General features: G+C 45.8%; 1 protein-coding gene across 2 annotated transcripts in view; it reads left to right on the forward strand.

Moving 5' to 3' along the window:
• Window positions 1-3,193: 3,193 nt before the first annotated feature.
• Window positions 3,194-24,928, forward strand: part of PROSER2 (proline and serine rich 2) — a 40,538-nt gene continuing 18,803 nt past the window's right edge. The window contains exons 1-2 of one of the 2 annotated variants that reach the window (XM_011934214.1): window positions 3,194-3,331; window positions 24,098-24,316. In XM_011934214.1, the coding sequence (XP_011789604.1) occupies window positions 24,179-24,316 (138 nt within the window). In that variant the 5' untranslated portion in view covers window positions 3,194-3,331; window positions 24,098-24,178. Of the gene's footprint in view, window positions 3,332-24,080; window positions 24,317-24,928 lie in introns of those variants that run through there. The other variant, XM_011934213.1, reaches the window with a different exon arrangement.

Consider the following 24,928-nt stretch of genomic DNA (forward strand, 5'->3'; position numbering starts at 1 on the left):
GAAGCAGGTGAATCACTTGAACTCGGGAGGCGGAGGTTGCAGTGAGCTGAGAGTGCACCACTGCACTCCAGCCTGGACAATACAGCGAGACTCTGTCTCCAAAATAAACAAACAAACATGGAGAGAATGTTAAGAGTTGTAGTGAAGATTTGAGTTCCTAACACACTGGGAATACGGTGGTGACTAAGGCAGCGTGGACCCTGCTCCCATGAAGCTTTGCTTGGGTAAAGCAGACATTCACTGTCCAATGTGAATTGATAACAGAGACCCACAGGTGTTTTGGGAGCAGAGCACAGAGAGAGTCTTTCTGTCAGGGGTGTCGGAACCACCAGCAGGAGAACGTAGCATTTGAGCTGGGCCGACAAGGGCAGCATAGGGGAAAATTTAGGCCAACATGGTAGAATTGAGGAGTCAGTTATTACGCTAAAAGGGATTAGCCTTCCAGCTGGGGGCATGGGCCAGCGAAGGTTTCTGAGTAGGTTGCAGTGGTAGATCTTGTTTCTTGGCTCTCCCGTGGAGGAGACATTTACACATGGAGGGATTAACTTGAAGTTGAACAGGATATTAGGGACTGAGGCAGGCAGCATAGAAATAGGAAGATATAAGATGGTATGAACAAGGGGAAGACACCAGGGATGTCAATTGTCGAATTGAATTTTAGGTGCAAAAAAAAGTTTTTTGAAAGTATTACATACCCAGGCATGCTAGATCATGCCTGTAATCCCAACACTTTGGGAGGCCAAAGTGGGAGGATTGCTTGAACCCAGGAGTTTGAGACCAGCCTGGGCAACATAGGGAGACCCCCATCTACAAAAAATGTAAGAATTAGCCAGGTGTGGTAGTGTGTACCTGTAGACCCAGCTATGCAGGAGGCTGAGGCAGGAGAATTGCTGAGCCCAGGAGGTTGAGGCTGCAGTGAGCCGAGATAGTGCCGCGCACTCTAGCCTAGAAGACAGACAGACCGAGACTCTGTCTCAAAAATAAATAAATAAATGAAGTATTGTGCTAGAGTAGAAAACTAGTACCAGCTCTGTCAGACTTGCCAAACTGACTTAGAGGTGCTGTACCTCAGTTTCTTCATGTGCCACAAATTGCCCTCCATCTACACTAGGTAACCAATGAATTTGTTGCATGAGCTCCTGCTAATGCCAGCAACATTACTTTAAGAATGAGGTGGCACCAAAATGTACATGAGGTGAGTCTGCTCTGTTAATTTTCTTTATTTTTCTTGACTCCTGATTTTTTTTTTTTTTTTAACCGAGTCTCGCTCTGTCACCCGGCTGGAGTGCAGTGGCATGATCTTGGCTCACTGCAGCCTTCACCTCCTGGGCTCAAGCAGTTCTCCCACCTCAGCCTCTGGAGTATCTGGGACTACAGCCATGTGCCTCCATGCCTGGCTAATTTTTGCATTTTAGTAGAGACAGGGTTTTGCCATGTTGGCCTCGAACTCCTGAGCTCAAGCAATCCCCCTACCTCAGCCTCCCAAAGTGCTGGGATTACAGATGTGAGCCACTGTGCCAGCCGCAATAGGCGGTTTTTCAGCCGTCCTATCCCCTCTCCATGGACCTTCGCACCTGTTGGAGTCTCCCGTGTCCATTATTTCACTCTGTGCATTTATTTTCCCACTTGTGAGACCCATCATTTAGTTCCCACTTGTGAGAACATGCAGCATTTGACTTTGAGAGTTAGACTTTCACTTAGGATAATGCCTTCAGTTCCATCCATGTTGCTGCAAAAGACATGATTGCATTCATTTTTATGGCTGAGTAGTCATCCGTGGTGTTTATATATCACATTTTCTTAATCCTGTCATCTCTCGATGGACCGCTAGATTGATTCCGTGATGGTTTCTGTGAACAGCGCCACGGCAGAGGGGCAAGTGCGAGCAGCGCCACGGTAGAGGTGCAGGTGCGAGCAGCGCTACGGTAGAGGTGCAGGTGCGAGCAGCGCCACAGTAGAGGTGCAAGTGCAGGTGTCTTTTGATGCAATCATTTCTCTCCCTGTAGGTAGATAACCAGCAGTGAGATTGCTGGGTCCAGTGGTAGTTCTAGGTTTAGAAATCTCCATTTGTTTTCCATAGCTGACTCTACTATTTAGTCCCTGAGACATCTCCATCTGTCTTCCATAGCAGACGCTACCCTTGAGCTACTTAAAGGCGTCCTGATTTCTCTGAGAGAGGTTCATAGGCATTCCTTGGACTTCTGAAAAGAGTAACATGGAAACTGTGAGTTGGAGTCTTCTAGGTTTTGCAACAAACATTTGGTGGTCCCCATTGCTTAAAAATGTGCTAAAACCCCCTTGTTTCTCCCCGCCCTGTTAAAACTGGGAAATGCCTTTGTGCCCACAGACTTGGATTGACTTGAGGAATTTGCGAGCAGGTTCCCCGGAGGTGTAGGAAGAGCGGGAGGAGAAGCAGCCTCTAGCTCCTTCGCAGGGAGGAGGTTGTTACTCGCCTTACCTTACTGACATCATCTATCATCCGGCTCGCAAACGGACTTTGGAAGATGAGGTTAAAAGTTTTATGCGTTGGATTCCCAGCAGGAGGTCTTGTGTGAGCTTGTTCCACCCTGTTGTAGATTTAAATCTGTTCAACTTGAGATAAGATAAGTAAATCAGACCCCGGCTGCCAGTCTAACCAGGTGTTATAAATACCACTGCTAAATGAACATGCTCTAAGCCAAAGTCTTTTCGCTGGGAGCATGGATGAAAAATTCAGCCAAGAATTTTGAGCTTCTTGGGGTGGGGGTGTTGGGAGAGCACTATAGAACCCTGTAAAACAATAAGGTGTAACAATTCCTTCCTAGCAAGAAGGACTACATTTATCTCATTAGTGAAGCACATGTTGAGTGCTCGGTAATATTTGCTAAGCAAATAAAGACAAAGCACACAAGCTTGTGTCACAAAAGAAGAATCACTTCAACTGGAATTTTCTTCTATCCATAAATAATTTGCTCAGGAATCCAGAAACGTCATAGACATGCCAACTGTCCATTTTTCAAAAATGAACTGAGTAAAAATGTGCAGTGTCTATCTTCACAAACATTTTTTTCAGTTTTCATTATTTTCCAAAACCTTGGAGATGGATACCGGTTTGCAAACATTGCGTCAGCTAGAGCTGTTCCCCCAGCGAGACTTTGCTCTGGTTGACCTCCCCTCGCCTGCGTTCTGGGTCATTCCTTTTTGTTACTAGGACCCAATCAGACATCTGGTCAAGATTGTGTTCAGGTGAGATTTTACTTGAGGAGAATCTGGTTTTGGTATCTTCTTCAGCGATGGTGAACTGGCAGTAGGAAACGTCTTCCCTCAGGGCCTGTTAACCCAGCCTCTCTAGGTAAGGCGACCTGGTGAACTTGTTTGCTTTAAGTGTGGGCGAATCAATTACTTCCATGTGATGTGTGGCTGGGAGTAAATCACTGCTCCTATTAACACAGCTGAAACTATTCACAACAGAGACGGTTTGAAATCAACCTTGTTTCTGTACATTGTTCAGAAAGAACTTTTTTTTTAAAAAAAAAAGAAAAACTAAGTGAAAGCATGATTATTCTTCCAGGAAGTAGAATTACTAGCCTTTTAAAATCTGTGTTTAAGGTTCTAAGTTCTTACGTAAGGCATTTCAGAAGTAAGGGAAATCCCAGTTCGGAGGAAAAGCAGAGTCGTATGAAAAGGGTGCTAAACCGTGACCGCGTCGACGTTTTCAAACTCCAAAACAAAACTGCCTACACTCCCAGCAGCCAGCTTCCACCTGGATCTTTCTTTGATCTTCAGTGCTGGGATACAGCCCTAGTTTACTTAGGGAGAATTTTTGGAAGCATTCTTTTCTTTCCAAGGTTTTTTTTCTTGAAATTGAGAAGTAGCGCAGACTAAAGAGTAGTTGCTTCTTCATGTGCTTCATATTTATTTTACTGCAGCCTCTGTATTTCTGTGGAGGCCCATTTTTAAGATTAATTTTGGTCATGGATTACACTCGTAGATGCATACACATTCATATTGACATGGATTACCTGTTAATATTGGGAGGTGTTACTGGGTTAGCGTGTGTAATGTGTCAGCTTTTTAATACATCGTTATTTACGAAGCTGGGTTGAGCATCCTTTCTACTGCTGTGTTTAAAGTCACTCCCCTCATCTGCCCCATTTCCCGATGTAAATGTACAGATTGGATGAGATTAATTCCTCTTAAATTGGAAGGATTTGATCTATAAATATGGTGGAGGGGGAAGGATGATAACCACACCGATGTTAATATGTTTGAAACTACTCAAGTATTTAAGCTTTTCTTTTAGGTCCAAGGTCTGTTTTTAGGGCACTCTATCTTTTTTTTTTAATAAGATGGTTTTAGAGTTTTGTTTTGTTTTTGAGACAGGGTGTCACTCTGTCACCCAGGCTGGAGTGCAGTGGCTGGGTCTTTGCTTAGGGCATCCTCTACCTCCCAGGTTCAAGTGATTCTCCTGCCTCAGCCTCCTGAGTAGCTGGGATTACAGGCACACGCCACCATACCTGGCTAATTTTTGTATTTTTTGGTAGAGACAGGGTTTCACCACGTTGGCCAGGCTGGTCTCAAACTCCTGACCTCAAGTGATCCGCCCACCTCAGCCTCCCAAAGTGCCTGGCTGGTTTTAGAGTTTTTAAATACGAGTTTTGGTTAAGTAATAAATAGTGATTAAGTCTGTATTTTGTGTGACAAGTATTATACAAAATGTTGTGGCTCTTCTTTTTTTTTTCTTCTTTTTTTTTTAAGTCTTTGCTGGGTACAGTGGCTCACACCTGTAGTCCCAACTCAGGAGGCTGAGGCAGGAGGATTGTTTGAGTCCAGGTGGTCCAGGCCAGCCTGGGTGACATAGTGAGACCCCATCTCCAAAAAAATTTTTTTTAATTAAAAAAGCTTTGCTGGCTGGGTGCGGTGGCTCATGCCTGTAATCCCAGCATTTTGGGAGGCCAAGATCAGGAATTCGAGACCAGCCTGGCCAACGTGGTGAAACCCCATCTCTACTCAAAATACAAAAATTAGCCAGGTGTGGTGGCTGGCATCTATAATCCCAGTTACTCTGGAGGCTGAGGCAGGAGAATCGCTTGAACCCGGGAGGCGGAGGTTGTAGTGAGCCGAGATCATGCCACTGCACTCCAGCCTGGGTGACAAGAGTGAGACTCCATCTCAAAAAAAAAAAAAAAGCTTTGCCTACGAGGAGTGTATCATCTAATGGAGGAAAATAAGAATTATATACAGAAACCTTATGGGATCAATTGTATCCAGATGGGAACAATGGCACACAGAGTGAACCAGCGGCGGGAATCAACAGCAGGCCCGGGAGTCCAGCGGGGAGGCCAGTGATGAGGGAGTCACGAAGGCTTGACTGGGTTCAGTAGCACTTCTGAGCTAAGCTTTGAAGCCTGGGAGGAGGGCAGCAGGGAGACAGTGGGAAGGGGTTCCCAAGTGAGTAGCATTTTGTTTTTTGTTTTTTTTTGAGACAGAGTCTTGCTCTGTCTCCCAGGCTGGAGTGCAGTGGTGCGATCTCAGCTCACTGCAACCTCTGCTTCTCGGGTTCAAGCGATTCTCCTGCCTCAGGCTCCCAAGTAGCTGGGATTACAGGCACCCGCCACCATGCACAGCTAATTTTTGTATTTTTAGTAGAGACGGGATTTCACCATGTTAGCCAGAATGATTTAGATCTCTTGACCTCATGACCCACCCATCTCGGCATCCCAAAGTGCTGGGATTACAGGCGTGAGCCACCGCGCCCGGCCATGAATACCACTTTCGTAGGAGACCTGGTTCAAATTGTGGAAAGGAAGGTGGAAGAGACAAGGCTAGGCCAGATTCTAGAGAGATACTTTTTAAAGCCTCACCTTGTTACAGATCGGCTCCTTGGCGGTACAGATTAGGAGAATGAAACCTCGGCCACCTGGCAGGGCACGGTGGCTCACGTCTGTAATCTCAGCACTTTGGGAGGCTGATGAGGCTGGTGGATCACCTGAGGTCAGGAGTTCGAGACCAGCCTGGCCAACCTGGTGAAACCCCATCTCTACTAAAAATACCAAATTAGCTGGGCGTGGTGACGGGTGCCTGTAATGCCAGCTACTCAGGAAGCTGAGGCAGAAGAATCACTTGAACCCGGGTGGTGCAGGTTGCAGTGACCCGAGATCGCACCATTGCACTCCAGTCTAGGTGACAGAGCAAGATTTCTTCTCAAAAAAATATATAAATAACACTTGGCCACCTTGCCTGGCCTGTGGTATCAAGATTAAACTGGGATTTTAGAAATGTTAGTTATCGAGGCTGGATGCAGTGGCTTACTCCTATAATCAATCCCAGCACTTTGTGAGGCCGAGGTGGGAGGATCACCTGAGGTCAGGAGTTCGAGACCAGCCTGGCCAACATGGTGAAACCCTGTCTCTACTAAAAATACAAAAATTAGCCAGGCATGGTGGTGGGCGCCTGTAGTCTCAGCTATTTGGGAGGCTGAGGCAGGAGAATCGTTTGAACCCGGGAGGCAGAAGTTGCAGTGAGCTAAGATGGTGCCACTGCACTCCAGCCTGGGCAACAGAGTGAGAATCTGTCTTAAAAAAAAAAAAAAGAAGAAAGAAAAGAAAAGAAATGTTAGTTATTGAAATATCTGGCCATTTACAGGTGAGTGTGATATGAGTGTTGGTTTATTTTGACCTTGGAGGAAGAAAACGCTGTAGGAGAAAACGCTGTGTGAGGTCGGCTCTGTGCACTCGTGTTTGAATGTGCAGCTTTGGTGGGGCAGGGTCAGGGATGACATGGACACTGGGCTTGGTGTGTGAACGTAGAGAAGGAACCAGGCCTGTGCTCAGAGCTCTCTGGTGTGTCACGATAACTGGGGTAAAATCCTATTTTTACAAAAGTAGTCTATACATTATTTTCAGAGTGAAAAGGAAATGGTTACTTTAGTCTAAGAGTTTGTTTTTTAAAGCCCTACTTAAGTTGAATAATAGAAAATAGAATGTACGGACTCAGTTTCCTTTAATTTATGAACTGAGTTTAAAAAACTATAGAAGAGCCTTGACATCATTCATTGCTTCCTCTTCTAGTGCGTTTCTTATTATAAAACTCATTTTTGTTAATACATAATTACATAAAAATAGGAAGTAACACAGAACCAGATAGAAACGATGAAAAAGCAGGACTCTCTTCTTCGTTTGAGTAAAATCAAAGCAAAGTGTTGTCACATAAAAGACATTGATGCCTGTTCACATGGATGAGTGTTGTCAAGAGCCACTAGCATTAGGGCCAACAATGGCTGTTTTGTGTTTACGATCTTTATTTTCACCCACCACTTACCCGTATGAAGAAGCCCACTCATGGTGATGAGCGGGGTGATCCAGAAAGACTTCCCACTGTGACATGCTCTCATTCATGGTGCTCTTGAAGGTCAAGGAAAACACAGCTTTTTGAAAAGGGCTCGGCTGTTAAGTCACCATATAGGGATTTTTTAGGGATGTGGCTTTATTCATTTATTTATTTAGAGATGGAGTCTCGCTCTGTCGCCCAGGCTGCAGTGCAGTGGCACGATCTTGGCTCACTGCAACCTCTGCCTTCCGGGTTCAAGCGATTCTCCTGCCTCAGTCTCCCGAGTAGCTGGGATTATAGGCATCCACCACTATGCCCGGCTAATTTTTTTTGTTTATTTTTTTGAGACAGAGTCTCGCTCTGTTGGTCCGGCTGGTGTACAGTGGTGTGATCTCCGCTCACTGCAGCCTCCACCTTCCAGGTTCAAGTGATTCTCCCATCTAAGCTTCCCGAGTAGTTGGGATTACAGGCTCATACCACCATGTCTGGCTAATTTTTGTATTTTTGGTAGAGACGGGGTTTCACCATGTTAGCCAGGCTGGTCTCGAACTCCTGGCCTCAGGTGATCCTCCCAGCTCGGCCTCCCAAAGTGCTGGGATTACAGGCGTGAGCCACCGAACCTGGCCAGAATATAGCTTTAAAGACAATTTCTTGCCTAAGATATGTTTATTCTCTATTTGGCAACAAATCCTCACATGACTCATGGTGTGCACGCCGGCCCTTTCCTAGCGTGTAGATGTGCACTTCAGCCCTGCTGTAGTGGGTACGTGTGCTCACTGACCTCTGCCCTACTGCAGATCCTGACACAGGAAGGGGGATGTCTTTTAGAAGCTCATTTCTACCTCTTTCCCAGCTCACCTGTGCTTGTCTTGACTGTATCTTTAAAGTGCTGGTTAATGGTGGGTGTCTGGACAAGGTAGGAGAGTCTATAAACCTATACCAAAGTCGTCCTCTCTTACACACGGTTTTGCTTTCCATGGTTTCAGTTACTTGCAGTCAACCGTGATCCAAAAATATTCAATGGAAAATTCCAGAAATAAATCCTTCATAAGTTTTAAATTGTGCACCATTCTGAGTAGTGGGATGAAATGTCGTTCCGATCCATCGCCTCCTGCATGCGAATCCTCCTTTGCCGGGCGTCCCCACCTGCCCATCACTTAGTAGCCACGTCAGTTCTCAGGTCAGCTCTCTGTGTCACAGTGCTTATGTTCAAGTCACTTTTACTGAGTCATGGCCCTGAAGCAGAAGAGGCATGATGCTGGCTGGCAATTTGTATATGCTGAAGAGAAGCTACCCAGTGCTTCCTTTAACTGAAAAGGGTGAGAGTTCTCAACTTAGAGAAGAAAAAAAAAATCAAATGCTGAGGTCGCTAAGACCTACTGTAAGAACACATCATCTTCTATCTGTGAAGTTGTGCAGAAGGAAAAAGAAATTTATATTAGTTCTGCTGTCACACTTCATACTGTACAAGTTATGGCCACTGTGTGACAAGTGCTTAGTTACCTTTGTAGGTAGAAGACATGAACACAAACAAGCTCCGATTGCTGGCAGATGGGTTGGGATTGGTGCTGTCTGCAGTTTCAAGCATCCACTGTTGCTCTTGGAACATACCCCCTCAGATAAAGGAGAACTGCAGCAATACAGGCGCATGGGGTTGGGTCTTCAGACCCAGCCTGGACCTGTTTTTGTGAAGTGTTTGCAATGACAATGAGTTGGGACAGTTCTCTTAACATAGACAGTCTCTGCAACATAGACTTCCTAAGCAAGATTGGTTCTACGTGACTTGACTAAGGAGAATGCTTTTTCCATTCACGTTCAGAACTACCAGAGACAGTGATCACCTTGTGATTTGGTTGAAGCTGTCTGTAGGGAATCCGAGTCTTACAAGACACGATTTCCTTTCCCGACATTTACTCGGTGCAAAACCTGATAGTAGAATGTGGGAAACTTCATGTTATTTGTTCCAGCTTATATTCTTCAGTAAAGTGCATCGGGTTAACCTTTCCCTGGTTAGTTTTGAGCTGAACTGTGGTGTTAGAAAAGGTTACCTTCGGGGTTTTTCCTCTTCTGTTGCTACACCCTTGCCGTCTTTGGGCTTCCCTCCTGAATTGCCCTGGGGTTTCTAGGCGATCCCTGTCCTTTCTTCCCTCATTAAATCATAACTTATCTGCCTGTATCATCTCCTGACATACTGGGTCTTCCAAAGGTTCCAAGGTGCTAAAATGACCTGATAAATCATTTCTTTAGCCTCCAGGAAACCTTCCTTTTCTGTGTTGGTGGCAGCCAGACTCAGGTGCCTGAAGGACACACGCAGGTGCCCTCCGGTGAGTGAGGCGGGCAGGTGTCTGTTTTGGAACAATCAGGTCTTCCCCCCCACACACTCACCCCCCAGACTCACCACTGGCATGCGAGCCTGGATATGCGTGTGAAACACAGCGCTGGGTTTTAAATGTACATGAATAGAATTGTGCTAAGAATCTAGCTCTGACTTTTCCTTGCATGCTTTGAAGGTCTGTACGTGGCCTCATCCCGCTGATCTAACTGATGTGCAGGATTCCATAGTAAGCATTTACCACGTCTCTACTTATAGAAAGTTCATGGTAGGCGAAGAACCTGCACTGCCACCAACTCTTCTCAACAGCAAGCAACACTGTATACTCATCCCGGCAAGTGTTTCCATTTGTTCCTAGTAGAGAGCTCCCCAGGAGTGAAGGCTGAGCAGTGGGATGTGTGACTCATAGGACACACTTAGTTTCTCTAAGTACTGCCCAGTTGCCCTACAGAACGGTTGTGTGAATTCACTCCCAGCAGGTTCACAAAGGTTGCCCCACGTTCTTGCTGACACTTGTTATTGTTTGTCTAATTTTTGCCTCTCCAGTAGGTATGAAAAAATAAATTGTAGTTTTCGCTTAAATTTTGCACTTTTTTTGTTCGCTAGTGAGGTTGAACATCGGTCTGGTACTTTGTAATCATCTGGTTTTCTCTTTTGTACACTGTCTAATCATATTCCTTGTTCATTATTTTTTTCTGAGTTTCGTATTAATTTAGAAGATTTTCTTACATTCTAGCTATCAGTTCCTTATGCGTATTAGACATAGTACATATCTTCTACCAGCTGGCAGCTTTTCTCTTAATATTGTCTATGGCGTCCTTAATTTTTATGTAGACAGATGCATTGAAATTTTCATCTTATAACTTGTATTTTTTGAGTCCTAATGAATAGAAAGATTAATAGAGCAAAATAGGAAATTCAGAAATAGAACCAAAATCATGTAAACATTTAGTACAAATAACATTAGTATTTCAAAATAGTGGTAAGAGATGGATCCTTCAGTACTTGGCACTGGAGCTGTCGGGTAACCTTGGCTTGAGGGCAGGGAACAGGTCTCTACTGCACACGTGACACTGACATAAATCCAAGGCAGATCAGATATTTAAATATGAAAAATGAAACCATAAAAATGCTAGTAGAAATTCGAGAGGTATATTCTATATTCTTAGAATAGGAAAGGCCTAAATTTGCAAAAACACGAGCTATAAACAAAAAGATTGATAAATTCAACTACATAAAAATAAATTCTTTAGGTTATATTACAAATTAAAAAAAAATGCTTGCAATTTATATCAAACGATTTCTGTAGGATAGAAATAAAACTTTCCAGTCTGTTTCATTGCTCTGTCTATCCTAGTACCAGTGCCTTGTGTTTTACTTACTACTACTTTATATTAACTCCTTGACTGGGTGTGGTGGCTCACGCCTGTAATCCCAGCACTTTGAGAGGCCAAGGTGAGCGGATCATGAGGTCAGAAGTTCAAGACCAGCCTGGACAACATGATGAAACCCCATCTCTACTAAAAACACAAAAATTAGCTAGGTGTGGTGGGGGGCACCTGTAATCCCAGCTACTTGGGAGGCTGAGGCAGAAGAATCGCTTGAACCTGGGAGGCAGAGGTTGCAGTGAGCTTGAGATCATGCCACTGCACTCCAGCCTGGGCAACAGAGTGAGATTCTGTCTCAAAAAAAAAAAAAAAAAGACTTAAAATACAATATGCAATAGCAGTGGTGAAAACAGAAATGGTTTTTAATATTTTCCATTAAGTATGGTGTTAGCTGTCATTTATTTTTATTTTCATTTTATTTATTTATTTATTTATTTATTTATTTATTTATTTATTTATTTTGAGAAAAGGTCTAGCTCTGTCGCCCAGGCTGGAGTACAGTGGCCACAATCTCAGCTCACTGCAACCTCTGCCTCCCAGTCTCAAGCGATTCTCCTGTTTCAGCCTCCCGAGTAGCTGGGACTAGAGGCGCACTCCTACATGCCTGGCTAATTTTTGTATTTTTAGTAGAGATGGGGTTTCACCATGTTTGCCAGGCTGGTTTCAAAAGCCTGTCCTCAGGTGATCCTCCTGTCTTGGCCTCCCAAAGTGCTGGGATTATAGGTGTGAGCCACCACACCCATCATCATTTGCTGTCATTAAAAAAAGACTCTATTTAGTTAACAAAACAAAATTCCTCCTAATTTGTGAAGTTTTAAAAACATTTCTGCATAATTTTAAGTTTCTCAAATGCTTCTTTCATCATCTATTGAGATGACTGAATGGCTTTTCTCATTTAACCTGTTAATGTCGTACATCACATTGGAGAATGAATGTGATGCCAGCCTTACAATCTTGGGATTAACTCTTCTTTGTCATTATTTGGTTTATAGACCCAGTTTACTAATAATTTTATTTGGGACTTTTTGCATCTGCATTCTGAAATGACTGGCTTGTCATTTTTTCTTTCTCATATGTTCTTTGGGTTTTGGTGTCAAGGTTTTAGTAGCCTCAAAATTAGATAGCGGGGGCCAGGTGCGGTGGTTCATGCCTATAATCCTAGCACTTTGGGAGGCCAAGGCGGGTGGATCACTGTGAGGTCAGGGGTTTGAGACCAGCCTGGCCAACATGGCGAAACCTGTCTCTACTAAAAATACAAAAATTAGCCAGGCGTGGTGGTTGGCGCCTGTAGTCCCAGCTACTTGGGAGGCTGAGGCAGGAGAATCGCTTGAACCTGGGAGGCGGACGTTACAGTGAGCCAAGATTGTACCACTGCACTCCAGCCTGGGCATCAGAGTGAGAGACTGTCTTAAAAAAAAAAAAATAATATGGCCGGGCGCGGTGGCTCAAGCCTGTAATCCCAGCACTTTGGGAGGCCGAGACGGGCGGATCACGAGGTCAGGAGATCGAGACCATCCTGGCTAACATGGTGAAACCCCGTCTCTACTAAAAATACAAAAACTAGCCGGGCGAGGTGGCGGGCGCCTGTAGTCCCAGCTACCCGGGAGGCTGAGGCAGGAGAATGGCGTGACCCGGGAGGCGGAGTTGCAGTGAGCTGAGATCCGGCCACTGCACTCCAGTTCGGGTGACAGAGCGAGACTCCGCCTCAAAAAAAAAAAAAAAAAAATATATATATATATATGCACACACATATGATGGTGGGGGTTGTTTCTTCTTTTTCTCTTCTCTGGAAAAGTTTGTGTAAGGTTGGAGTTATTTGTACCTTGAATGTTTGGTAGAATTCTCCAGCAAAACTTTCTGATTGGCTCTTCACTGGTGAAAGATTTTTATCTGCCGATTCATTTTCATTAGTGGTTATAAGGCTTCAGATTTAGGCCAGGCGCGGTGGCTCAAGCCTGTAATCCCAGCACTTTGGGAGGCCGAGGCGGGCGGATCACGAGGTCAGGAGATCGAGACCGTCCTGGCTAACAGGTGAAACCCCGTCTCTACTAAAAATACAAAAAATCAGCCGGGCGTGGTGGCCACGCCTGTAGTCCCAGCTACTTGGGAGGCTGAGGCAGGAGAATCGCTTGAACCTGGGAGGCGGACGTTACAGTGAGCCAAGATTGTACCACTGCACTCCAGCCTGGGCATCAGAGTGAGAGACTGTCTTAAAAAAAAAAAAATAATATGGCCGGGCGCGGTGGCTCAAGCCTGTAATCCCAGCACTTTGGGAGGCCGAGACGGGCGGATCACGAGGTCAGGAGATCGAGACCATCCTGGCTAACATGGTGAAACCCCGTCTCTACTAAAAATACAAAAACTAGCCGGGCGAGGTGGCGGGCGCCTGTAGTCCCAGCTACCCGGGAGGCTGAGGCAGGAGAATGGCGTGAACCCGGGAGGCGGAGCTTGCAGTGAGCTGAGATCGTGCCGCTGCGCTCCAGCCTGGGCGACAGAGCGAGACTCCGTCTTTCAGATGTTTTTATTTTATTTTATTTTGGAGACGGAGTCTCGCTCTGTCGCCCAAGCTGGAGTGCAGTGGCCGGATCTCAGCTCACTGCAAGCTCCGCCTCCCGGGTTCACGCCATTCTCCTGCCTCAGCCTCCCGGGTAGCTGGGACTACAGGCGCCCGCCACCTCGCCCGGCTAGTTTTTTGTAGTTTTTAGTAGAGACGGGGTTTCACCGTGTTAGCCAGGATGGTCTCGATCTCCTGACCTCGTGATCCGCCCGTCTCGGCCTCCCAAAGTTCTGGGATTACAGGCTTGAGCCACCGCGCCCGGCCAGATTTTTTTATTTTATTCTTGATTAAGCTTTAACGAGATATTCTTCCAGGAATTTGTCCATTTCATCCATGCTTTCAAATTTGCTGGCATAAAATTGTTCATGAAAACCTTTTCAACATCTATGGCACCTATAGTTATGTCCCCACTTTTTATTCTGATATTGTTCATCTATTTTTTTCCCTCAATTCTGTTGAAAGTTTGTCAATTTTATTAATATTTTCAAAAAACAATTTTTTGTTTTTCTCTACTGTATGTTCTGTTTATTTAATTATATGGTCTTTGTTTTCTTGTTGATTTTGCATTTATTCTCTTGGGTTTTTCCTAACTTAAGTTAGACGCTTGGTTCATTAAATTTCAGCCTTCTTGCCTCATGTCACAGGCATTTCAGTGATGTTTCAGCTGCATCCCACAGGTTTCGATATGTAGCATTTCTATTATTTACTTAAAGTATTTCTCAATTCCCAATGTTGTTTCTGAGAGTTATTTAGAAGTATAAATTCCTAGTGCCTACACATGGGTTCTTCCAGTTATCTTTAGGACATTAATTTCTAATTTAATTGCTCTGTAATAAACAAATGTATATTTGATACCAGTCTCTTAAAATTTGCCAAGACTTGCTTTCTGGCCCCACGTCATCAGTTCTCCTACGTATTCTGCATGAGTCTGAAAGAATGTATCTTGTGAAGCTGTTGCATATAATGTGTTTTAAATGTTAATGAGGTCAGCTGGGCAGGGTGGCTCACGCCTGTAATCCCAGCACTTTGGGAGGCCGAGGCGGGCGGATCACAAGGTCAGGAGATCGAGACCGTCCTGGCTAACAGGTGAAACCCCGTCTCTACTAAAAATACAAAAAATCAGCCGGGCGTGGTGGCCACGCCTGTAGTCCCAGCTCCTTGGGAGGCTGAGGCAGGAGAATCCCTTGAACCCAGGAGGCAGAGCTTGCAGTGAGCCAAGATGGCGCCACTGCAGTTCAGCCTGGGCCACAGAGCGAGACTCCCGTCTCAAAAAAAAAAAGGTTGATTAGCTCAAACTTCCCATTATATTGTTCAAGTCTTCTGTATTCTCATGCTTGATATATCAGTTGCCAAGAAAGGTGTGCTAAAGGGTGGGCGTGGTGGCTCACGCCTGTAATCCCAGCATTTTGGGACGCCGCGGTAGGTGGATTGCCTGAGCTCAGGAGTGCGAGACCAACCTGGGCAACACGTGAAACCCCGTCTCTACTAAAATACAAAAAATTAGCCGGGTGTGGTAACGTGAGCCTGTAGTCCCAGCTACTTGGGAGGCTAACGCAAGAGAATCACTTGAACCCGGGAGGCGGAGGTTGCAGTGGGTTGAAATCGTGCCACTGCACTCCAGCCTGGCGACAGAGCAAGACTCCATTTCAAAAAACAAAAAATCCAATGTGACAATGTTTTTCTTTTAACTGGATCATTTTCCATTAAATGTAATTATGCAAATATTTAGATTTTTATCATAATTTGTGCTTTTTATTTGTCCTCTTCTGTTTTTTCTTTTATCCTTGCCTTCTTTTGGAATGATTTATTTTTTAATCTTTCATTTATCACCTCCTGTAATTTAGATGATAAATATTCTGGGTTTTTTTAGTGGTTTATCTAGAAATTTTAACATGAATGCTTATACAATTTTAAAGTTGGTCAATATTTTAACTTCCTTCAGAACTCAGATCCCCTCCCTCCCGTGTGTGCTGTCACTGTGGCGTGTTTCAGCTCTGCCTTGTCATAGAAAACAGGACTGTTTGATACACTCAGTGTTTGTTGACATTTACTCGCCTATTTAGTCCACATCTTTCCTCCCTGAAATAGAGCCTTTTTAAAACTTTTTGTTTATATAGAAATTTATAACATTTTCCCTTGGTCTTTTTTTCCACAAACATTTTTTTAATCTGAGGTACAGGTTTTCAGCAGTTAATACCTTTAGCAATTTTTCATGAATATATGTTTGTATACATATACGTATATGTGTGTCAGTGTGTGTGTTTTTCAGCCTGTCTTGGTTTCAGATGAAACGGAACTTCTAGAAATTTGCATTTTCTATACTATTTTGCCATTGTTCTTGAAAGAGTATTTTTATAGGCCAGGTGCAGTGGCTCACGCCTGTAATCCCAGCACGTCAGGAGGCGGAGGTGGGCAGATCACCTGAGGTCAGGAGCTCGAGACCAGCCTGGCCAACATGGTGAAACCCCATCTCTACTAAAGTTACAAAAATTAGCTGGGCATGGTAGCACATGCCTGTAGTCCCAGCTGCTCAGGAGGCTGAGGCAGGAGAATCGCTTGAACCTGGAAGACGGAGGTTGCTGTGAGCCGAGATCACACCACCGCACTCCAACCTGGGCAACAGAGTGAGATTCTGTCTCAAAAAAAAAAAATTTTTTTTTATAATTAGCCCGCTGTGGTGGTGGCTCCTGTAATCCCAGCTACGCAGGAGGCCGAGGCAGGGGAATCACTTGAGCCTGGGAGGCAGAGGTTGCAGTGAGCCAGGATCATGCCACTGCACTCCAGCCTCACTCCAGCCTGGGCGACAGAGCGAGACTCCATCTCAAAAAAAAGAATGTTTTTATAGTACATACAGGTTTAGGTTGAGGGTTTTTTTTTTCGCAATATTATTGTTTCCATTGCTGTTGTTTCAATAAGTCAGTCTAATTATCACCTCTTTGAAAATAATCTTTTCTTTGAGTGCATTTGATTGTTTGAGACAGGGTCTTTGCCCTGCCACCCAGGCTGGAGTCCAGTGGCATGATCACAGCTCACTGCCACCTCCAACTCCTGGGCTCAAGTGATCCTCCCACCGCAGCCTCCCCAGCAGCTAGGACTACAGGCATGTGCTGCCATGCCTGGCTATTTTTAAAATTTCTTATAGAGATAAGGTCTCACTGTGCTGCCCAGGCTGGTCTTCAACTCCCAACCTCAAGAAATGCTCCCACCTCAGCCTCCCAAAGCACCGGGATTACAGGTATGAGCCACTGCACCCAGCCACTTTGCATGTTTTTACAATATCTTTAAGTTTTTCAAAAGGTAGTACATTCATATGGTTAAAAAAGAAAAGGATATTATATTTCTAAAAACTCTCCATTTAACTCTTGTCCTTAATTCACTTCTACCCCTCACACCCAACAATTGTTGTTGACTTGTATATCCTTCCAAAGTTTCTTATGCATATAACAACAAATACAAATATACATTCTTAATCTGTAATCTCTTGGTTTTACACAATGCAGAGTATTTTATATATAGTCCTAGACTTTGTATTTTTTTGCTCAGTAATATACCCAGAGATCTTTACTCTCAGTACATGGAGAGCTTCTTCATTTTTTTTTTTTTTTTGAAACAGAGTCTCGCTCTGTCACCCAGGCTGCAGTGCAGTGGCATGATCTCAGCTCACTGCATCCTCTGCCTCCCAGGTTCAAGCGATTCTCCCACCCCAGCCTCTCCTGTAGCTGGGATTACAGGCATGAGCCACCACGTCCAGCTAATACTTGTGTTTTTACTAGAGACAGGATTTTACCATGTTGGCCAGGCTGGTCTCAAACTCCTGACCTCAAGTGATCCACCCACCTTGGCCTCCCAAAGTGCTGGGATTACAGGCGTGAGCCACCACGCCCAACCTTCCCTGTTCTTCATACAGCTGATTAGTATTCAGTTACATAGATGTACTCTATTTAACCAGCCCCTTATGTTAGACACTTAGGTTATTTTGGGAATTTTTGTTATTACAGACCATTCTACAGTGAGTAACGTTATAAGGTTGGTGCAAAAGTAATCATGACTTTTGCCATTGAAAATAACAGAAAAAAACCTGATTACTTTTATAGCAACCTAATACATATGTCCGTGTGTGTGCAATTTCTCAGTAGGATAAATTTCCCCAAATGGACTTGCTAGGTGCGTGGGAATATGTTTTACATTTTGATAGATATTGTGCCGTTGCCCCCGGAGGGGTTCTGCCAGTTTACACTCCCACCAGCGGAGCCTCAGAGCGCCTTGTTTCCCCACAGCCTTGTAACTGCTGTTTCGAGACTGCTTTCGAGATTTGTAGCTGCTTTTAGCTTTTTCTTGTTTTCGGTGTTCTGTGGTCTAATTGTGATTGTCTAATAGTACATTTCAAATTTTTATTCTGTGTGGGATTCATGAGAATTCCTCTGTCTGTGGATTGATGTCTTTGTCAGTCAGCGGGATACAGAGGATACACACAGAAATGAATACTTTAGGAAAGTTTAATTAATAATTATTTACAAAAAATATAGGCAGGGTTAGGGAAAGCAGCAGAGGATGGTTCGGTACCTAGAGGACAGCGACACTCAGTAGCTGTTAGCACCCCTGGGCCCTGGGGGAAAGGGAGGGAGCCGTGGAACCTGGGGAGGAGCTGAGAGGAAGGGCAGAGGCTGGGGTCCTCGGCAGGACCCACCGGCCTGCAGGGAGCTGGCAGCCTGCCTTTCATGCCGGGGTCTCATTGGCTGGACTGAACCGGCAGCCCCACAACAAGGGTGCCCATCTGATACCTTCCTGCTCCTGAGCCAGGAGAGTGAGGCTAGAGAAAGATGGAGAATGGTTCTGATGGGGGGACTCTCAGACTGAAGCTGTACCACACAGTGTCTTTCATCCGTTGCAAAACACGCTTAGCCGTTGTCTCCTTGAACATTACCTCATTCGTTCATTCATTCTGAAGTTGGAGTCTCACTCTGTTGCCCAGGCTGGACCGCAGTGGCATGATCCCAGCTCACTGCATCCTCCACCTCCCGGGTTCAAGCGACTCTCCTGCCTCAACCTCCCAAGTAGCTGGGATTACAGGCGTGCCTACGCCTGGCTAATTTTTGTATTTTTAGGAGAGACGAGGTTTTACCATGTTGGCCAGGTGGTCTCGAAATCCTGACCTCAAGTGATTCGCCTGCCTCGGCCTCCCAAAGTGCTGGCATTACAGGCGTGAGCCACCGCACCCGGCCTCGAGCATTACTTCTGCCCCATCTGCTCTCCTCCCCTCTGAGAAACTCCAGTTAAACACAAACCTTAGACGTACACATAACCCTTGTCAACCTGTGCTGGGTCTCTTAACCTCTCATTGGTTTTCACATCTCTCTGTGCTACAGTCTGGACCAATGATAGGTTTCTTCAGATCACTTTTCTTTCTTACATTCTCTGTCTGGCTATATTTGAATATTTGATATTCTGTTTACCCCATCTGTCAAGTTTAATTATTATCAATTTTTTCTTCCTAAATTGTTCTATTTGGTTGGTTTCCACATTACTCTGGTTATTTTTTAGGATGATAGCATTTCCTCTTGCCTGTCCCTGGACGTGGGCAGTCACAGGTGTTTTATATTTCATCCAGCACTGAAACAGCTTTGAACAGTTAGACAGACTGGCCAGGCTATGGAGTCTATCTAACTGCCAGAGAGGAAGGTTTCTGGGATTTGATTTTGTTTTGTTTGTTTTAGAGATAGCCAGTTGTGTCACGCAGGCCGGAGTGCAGTTGTGTAATCATAGCTCACTACAGCCTCAGATTCCTGGGCTCGAGCCATCCACCCACCTCACGAGAATACAGGCACGCACCACCACGCCTGGCTAATTTTGCTATTTTTGGTAGAGTTGGGATTGAGGGGGGTACCTCTGTGTTGCCCAGGCTGGTCTTAAACTCCTGGCCTGAAGCAATCCTCCCACATCAGCCTCCCAAAGTGTTGGGGTTACAGGCGTGAGCCACCACTCCCAGCCTTTCCAGGGTTTTACCTTCTCTTGTCCCCTACTTTTTCCTGTAGCTCATTACTAGGCTCAAGTGTCTCCTATTCTTAAAGAAAAAAAAAATATATATATATATATAGACTCCAAAATGCTTTTCTTTAACCCCATTTTCCTCTACAGCTATTGCCTCGTCTCTTTTCTGTTTCTCTTTTTAACCCAAATTCAGAAACCACTAACCATCTGCTTCCAGGATTGCTGTTCCCGGCACAGCCCACTGTATTGTGATTTCTAACCCGCCTTCACAAGGTCACCTTAGTTGATGGAGTCAGTGGCTGGTTTTTAGTCTTTATTCTGGTTTGTTGTTGTTTTGAGTCGGAGTCTTGCTCTGTCACCCAGGCTGGAGTGCAATGGCGCGATCTCGGCTCACTGCAACCTCTGCCTCCCACATTCAAGCGATTCTCCTGCCTCAGCCTCCCAAATAACTAGGATTACAGGTGCCTGCCACCACACCCGGCTAATTTTTTGTGTTTTTAGTAGAGACAGGGTTTCCCCATGTTGGCCAGGCTGGTCTGGAACTCCTGATGTCAAGTGATCCGCCCGCCTCGGCCTCCCCGAGTGCTGGGGTTACAGGTGTGAGCCACCGTGCCCGGCCCCCAACTCTGTTCTTTCCCTTGCTTTTTTCCACTCACAGAATGTCATGGAGATCGAGGGGCCACCTCATTCTTTTTTAAACAGTGTGTGGTGTTCAGTTAGCCTCACTGCTTTGAGGGCCTTCTCCTGGTTCTGCCCACGCTTCAGACCGTGGCCAGAATCGGCTTTCTAAACTGTAAGTGGATTCTGTCCCTCTGCAGGGTGTAAAACTCCCTTGGTGCCCCCCACCTGTAGGCAAAGTTCAGAAATCAAAGCTGCATTTGCTGGGGTCCAGTTGACCTCATCCCCCCAGTTTGCACCTCTCTCTACCTACGTGTTTTGCAGCCCGTGTTGTATCTTGAGCTTGAGCTGAGTTCACTGCTTTATCCTGAGCACTCGCCATTTTTCAAACAGGCGTATATTTCCACATCTTTGTTGATTCTTTTTTCTCTGTTAGGAATGCCCATAGGAGTGGGCGATGTCAAAGTGTTGTTTCAAGAGTTTGTTTAATGGGCCAGGCGCGGTGGCTCACGCCTGTAATTGCAGCAATTTGGGAGGCCGAGGCGGGTGGATCACCTGAGGTCAGGAGTTTGAGACCACCCTGACCAACAACATGGTGAAACCCCGTCTCTGATAAAAAACACAAAAATTAGGCTGGGCACGGTGGCTCACGCCTGTAATCCCAGCACTTAGGGAGGCCGAGGCAGGCGGATTAGAAGGTCAAGAGATCAAGACCATCCTGGCCAGCATGGTGAAACCCCGTCTCTACTGAAAATAAAAAAATTAGCTGAGAGTGGTGGCGCATGCCTGTAGTCCCAGCTATTTGGGAAGCTGAGGCAGGAGGATCACTTGAACCTGGGAGGTGGAGGTTGCAGTGAGCCAAGATCGCGCCACTGCACTCCAGCCTGGCAACAGAGCGAGACTCCGTCTCAAAAAAAAAAAAAAAAAAAAATACAAAAATTAGCCGGGCATGGTGGCAGGCACTTGTAATCCCAGCTACTCGGGAGGCTGAGGCAGGAGAATCACTTGAACCCAGGAGGCAGAGCTTGTAGTAAGCCAAGATTGCACCATTGCACTTCAGCCTGGATGACACAGCACAACTCTGTCTCAAAAAAAAAAAAAAGTTTAGCTGTCTCCTTAAATTTTAGGGCTTGGCTGAGTTGTCACCTTTGTTGTGAAGTCTCTGAACCCTCCCTGGAGCCATGAGCACTCCTTCCTGGGCACTCCTGGACCCCCTGTAATGGCACCGAACATTGTTACGTATCTGTCTTCCCTTAGAGTTGGTGCTATGTGGCAGAATCACTTGTGGAACTCCTTAAACACACACTCCCAGCCTTTACCCCCATAAATGTATTCTGTAGGTCTGGGTCTGAGTTCCAAAGAGCTTCTGATCCATTGCCTGGGTGAAGCATCAGTGCATAGATGGGCTCCTCTATCAGGAAGGGAAGCCTGATTCATCTGCCTTTCTCTAGTACCTGGAATCTCCCCAAGGTGAGGTAGGAAAACAGTAAGCATCAAAGAATATGCTTAGGCTAGAAAGGAAGATAGGGTTCAGATGGAAGCAGGTGATGACTGATAGGCTGAAACTTTCATTCTCAAGCCTGTTGGGAATGGGTTAAAGTTGACTGCTTTTGGGAGAGTGGTAACAATTAAGTGGTGTTTCAAGATTAATCCAACTGGAGAATCCGGCAGAAGTGTAGAGAAGAGGGAAAAAGGCAAGGAGGACAGCAGGTGGCAGCTGTAGTTGGAACGTGTATCCCAAAGCTCATGTGTTGGAAACTTAATCCCCAGCATGGCCATGTTGAGGAGCAGGGACAGGAAGAGGTGATGAACATTTTCACGTTGTTATTGCAGGAGCGGGCTCACTGTAAAAGCCAGTTTGGCCCTTTCTTGTGCTCTGTCTCCAGTGATGCCTTCCGTTATGTTAGGGTACAGCAAGACATAGCAGGAAGGCCTTCAGCAGATGTGGCCCTGGATCTTGGATTTCCCAACCTCCCAAACCACAAGCCAAGTAAGTTTGTTTCTTGTACAGTAGCACAAAACAGATGAAGACAATGGCTGTGGCAATAACATAGGCTTGTGCTAAAATGGTCCTGAACTTGGATGTGCGACTAGAAGGGAAGTGGGTACAACTGACGTTGTAAAGGAAGAGTCTGCAGGGCTCAGCAGCTGGGCGCCTGTGAGTGGCAGGGAGGGGAGGCATCGGAGACATCTCCATGGCTCATTTGTGTGACGAGGCTGCAAGCCTGTGTCTAGGGATGGGCGCTGATTAACATAATGTGGCTCTGGCGTTTGGCAAGACCAGCCCTTTCAGGGGAATGGCGGAAAGACCTGGTTACTTGAGCTGCTCTGTACACCCGTGTGTAGCCGTTTGCTCCCATCCCGGTGGTGGGATGGAGAAAGGAGGGCTTTGTGACACCATCTAGGTCGTTCCAGAGCCTCTGGGAATGTACGGAGAAGATGAAGGGAGCTGCCTTTCTCTCCTGGCTCCACAGCCCACCAGCTCTCCTAGGACCATTGAGTTTGTCTTTTTTGTTTTACTATTTGGAGTAGTGGCAAATTTATATATATGCATATCATCTTCTGGTTTCCTAGCTTTGCTCTTAACTGCCATTTGATGTGTACCGACTGAGTAGAAATGTGTTTCCTTTTTCATCTGTTTTACAGAGTTGTCTGTAAGGTTTCTCAGAGGAGGTTTTCATGGTAATGCTTGAAGTCTTAAATGACAGGGTTCCCCTAAATGTGTTCGATGCAGATTGCACTTTCTCCACAAATGGTCATGTTTCCATTAATCAGCAAGAGGCTTATTCCTGTGAGTCTTCTTTGCTCTTCTAGAAGGTTCTGTTGAACTGTCTTAACACGCCATTCAGGGGCTGGGTTGGATTTCCTGCTAAAAGGGTCAGAGGACCAGGCTGGTGGCTCACGCCTGTATGAGGCCAAGGCAGGTGGATCACTTGAGCTCAGGAGTTCAATACCAACCTGGGCAACATGACGAAACCCTGTCTCTACAAAAAATAAGCTGGGTGTGGTCGTGCATGCCTGTAGTCCCAGCTACCCAGGAGGCTGAGGTGGGAAGACTGCTTGAGCCCATGAGGTCAAGGCTGCAGTGTGTTGTGATTTTACCACTGCACTGCAGCCTGGTTGGCACAGTGAGACCTTATCTCAAAAAAACGGTAGCTGGGGTTGGGGAGCGGTCAGAGGACTATATGAAATTAAGCGGCTTACAGGGGACAGTTTCAGTGTCTTTGCTCCTGGAGGTAAAGATGTGAATTCCTCACAGTATTAACCTGGGGTACTCTACTTATTCTGAAAACATTGCAATAGCATGAGGTTTCTGTAGTCTTCAGTTTCGGAGATGTCAGCCAGGCTCCCAGTGGTAACACGTTAGCTCTTGTCACCTCCCCTCAAGTCTGAACTGTAACGGAGCTGGAGAAGCAACCACAGTTTATGGCGTCTGAGACAGAAGCCAGGGAGAGCCTGAGTGTGAAAGAGCTTGGAAGTGCAGAGGAAGATGCTGCATTATTCTGTCATGTTTCCAGCAGCAAAGTCATCTTGAATATACCCATCTTTCCTTCAGATTATTCCAGCTGGGCATAGTGACTCGTGCCTGTAATCCCAGCTACTCAGGAGGCCAAGGCAGAAGGATCATTGGAGCCCAGGAGTTCAATGCCAGCCTGGACAACAGAGCAAGACTATCTCTGAAAAAAACATTTTTTTAAATTATTCTTATGTGTTCAGATGGTTAATAATATAAAAGAGAAGTGGCAGTCAGCATCCTCAAACTGGTTGACTTAGCGTTTCCCAATCCCCTTTACCCTAATGGTTGAGTCTGAGAGTGGAGATGCATCTAAGCCATGGTTTTGAGGGATGGAGGCGTTTTCCAGTCTAGGCTCACTGACCATTGTCATTCGTGTTTGGTGTCTCTAGGAGTGAGCTGTTGCCGCAGAACGGGCTGCTGGCTCCTGCCCTGCTTCCTGTGATCAAGCCAGCCCTGATGACTCTGTGGAGATGCCTGTAACCCACCAGAAATCAGACGCATCTGACATGAACTCAGACACGTCCCCCAGCTGCAGGCTCCGAGCCTTCAGCAGAGGCGGCAGCCTGGAGAGTCGAAGCAGCAGCTCTCGCTCCAGAAGCTTCACTTTGGTGAGTGACAGTTTTTTTTTTCATGCTTTCTTGCGCCTTGGTTGGTGGATTTTGCCTCAGTCCCTCTCCCTTGAGGGAATATCTTACCAGATCTTTTTGGGTCAATAGCTTGATGTTTGGGAATACTTCTTTGTGAAATGGTTATTTTTAATCATCTTAAATTTTGCACAAATACAGAGCATTACCTATAGTCATGGGGCAAATCCCTCGCCATGGCCAGTAACTCATGGCTGCTTAGACCTAGGCAGGACCAGGCCCCGGGCAGAAACCAACCCAGGCAGGAGTGCTGCTCAAGAGCTCACAAGATAAACACAGTTCCCTCTTTTTTTGTTTGTTTGTTTGAGACAGAGTCTCGCTCTGTGGTCCAGTGGCACGATCTTGGCTCACTGCAACCTCTGCTTCCCAAGTTCAAGCAATTCTCCTGCCTCAGCCTCCCGAGTAGCTGGGATTACAGGCACGTGCCACCACACCTGGCTTTTTTTTTTTTTTTCGTATTTTTAGTAGAGGCAGGGTTTCGCCATGTTGGCCAGGCTGGTCTCAAACTCCTGACCTCAAGTGATCCACCCACCTTGGCCTCCCAAAGTGCTGGGATTACAGGCGTGAGCCACCACG

This window comes from Colobus angolensis, unplaced genomic scaffold (genome assembly GCF_000951035.1).
Source record: "Colobus angolensis palliatus isolate OR3802 unplaced genomic scaffold, Cang.pa_1.0 Scaffold133, whole genome shotgun sequence".
Classification (NCBI taxonomy): Eukaryota; Metazoa; Chordata; class Mammalia; order Primates; family Cercopithecidae; genus Colobus; species Colobus angolensis.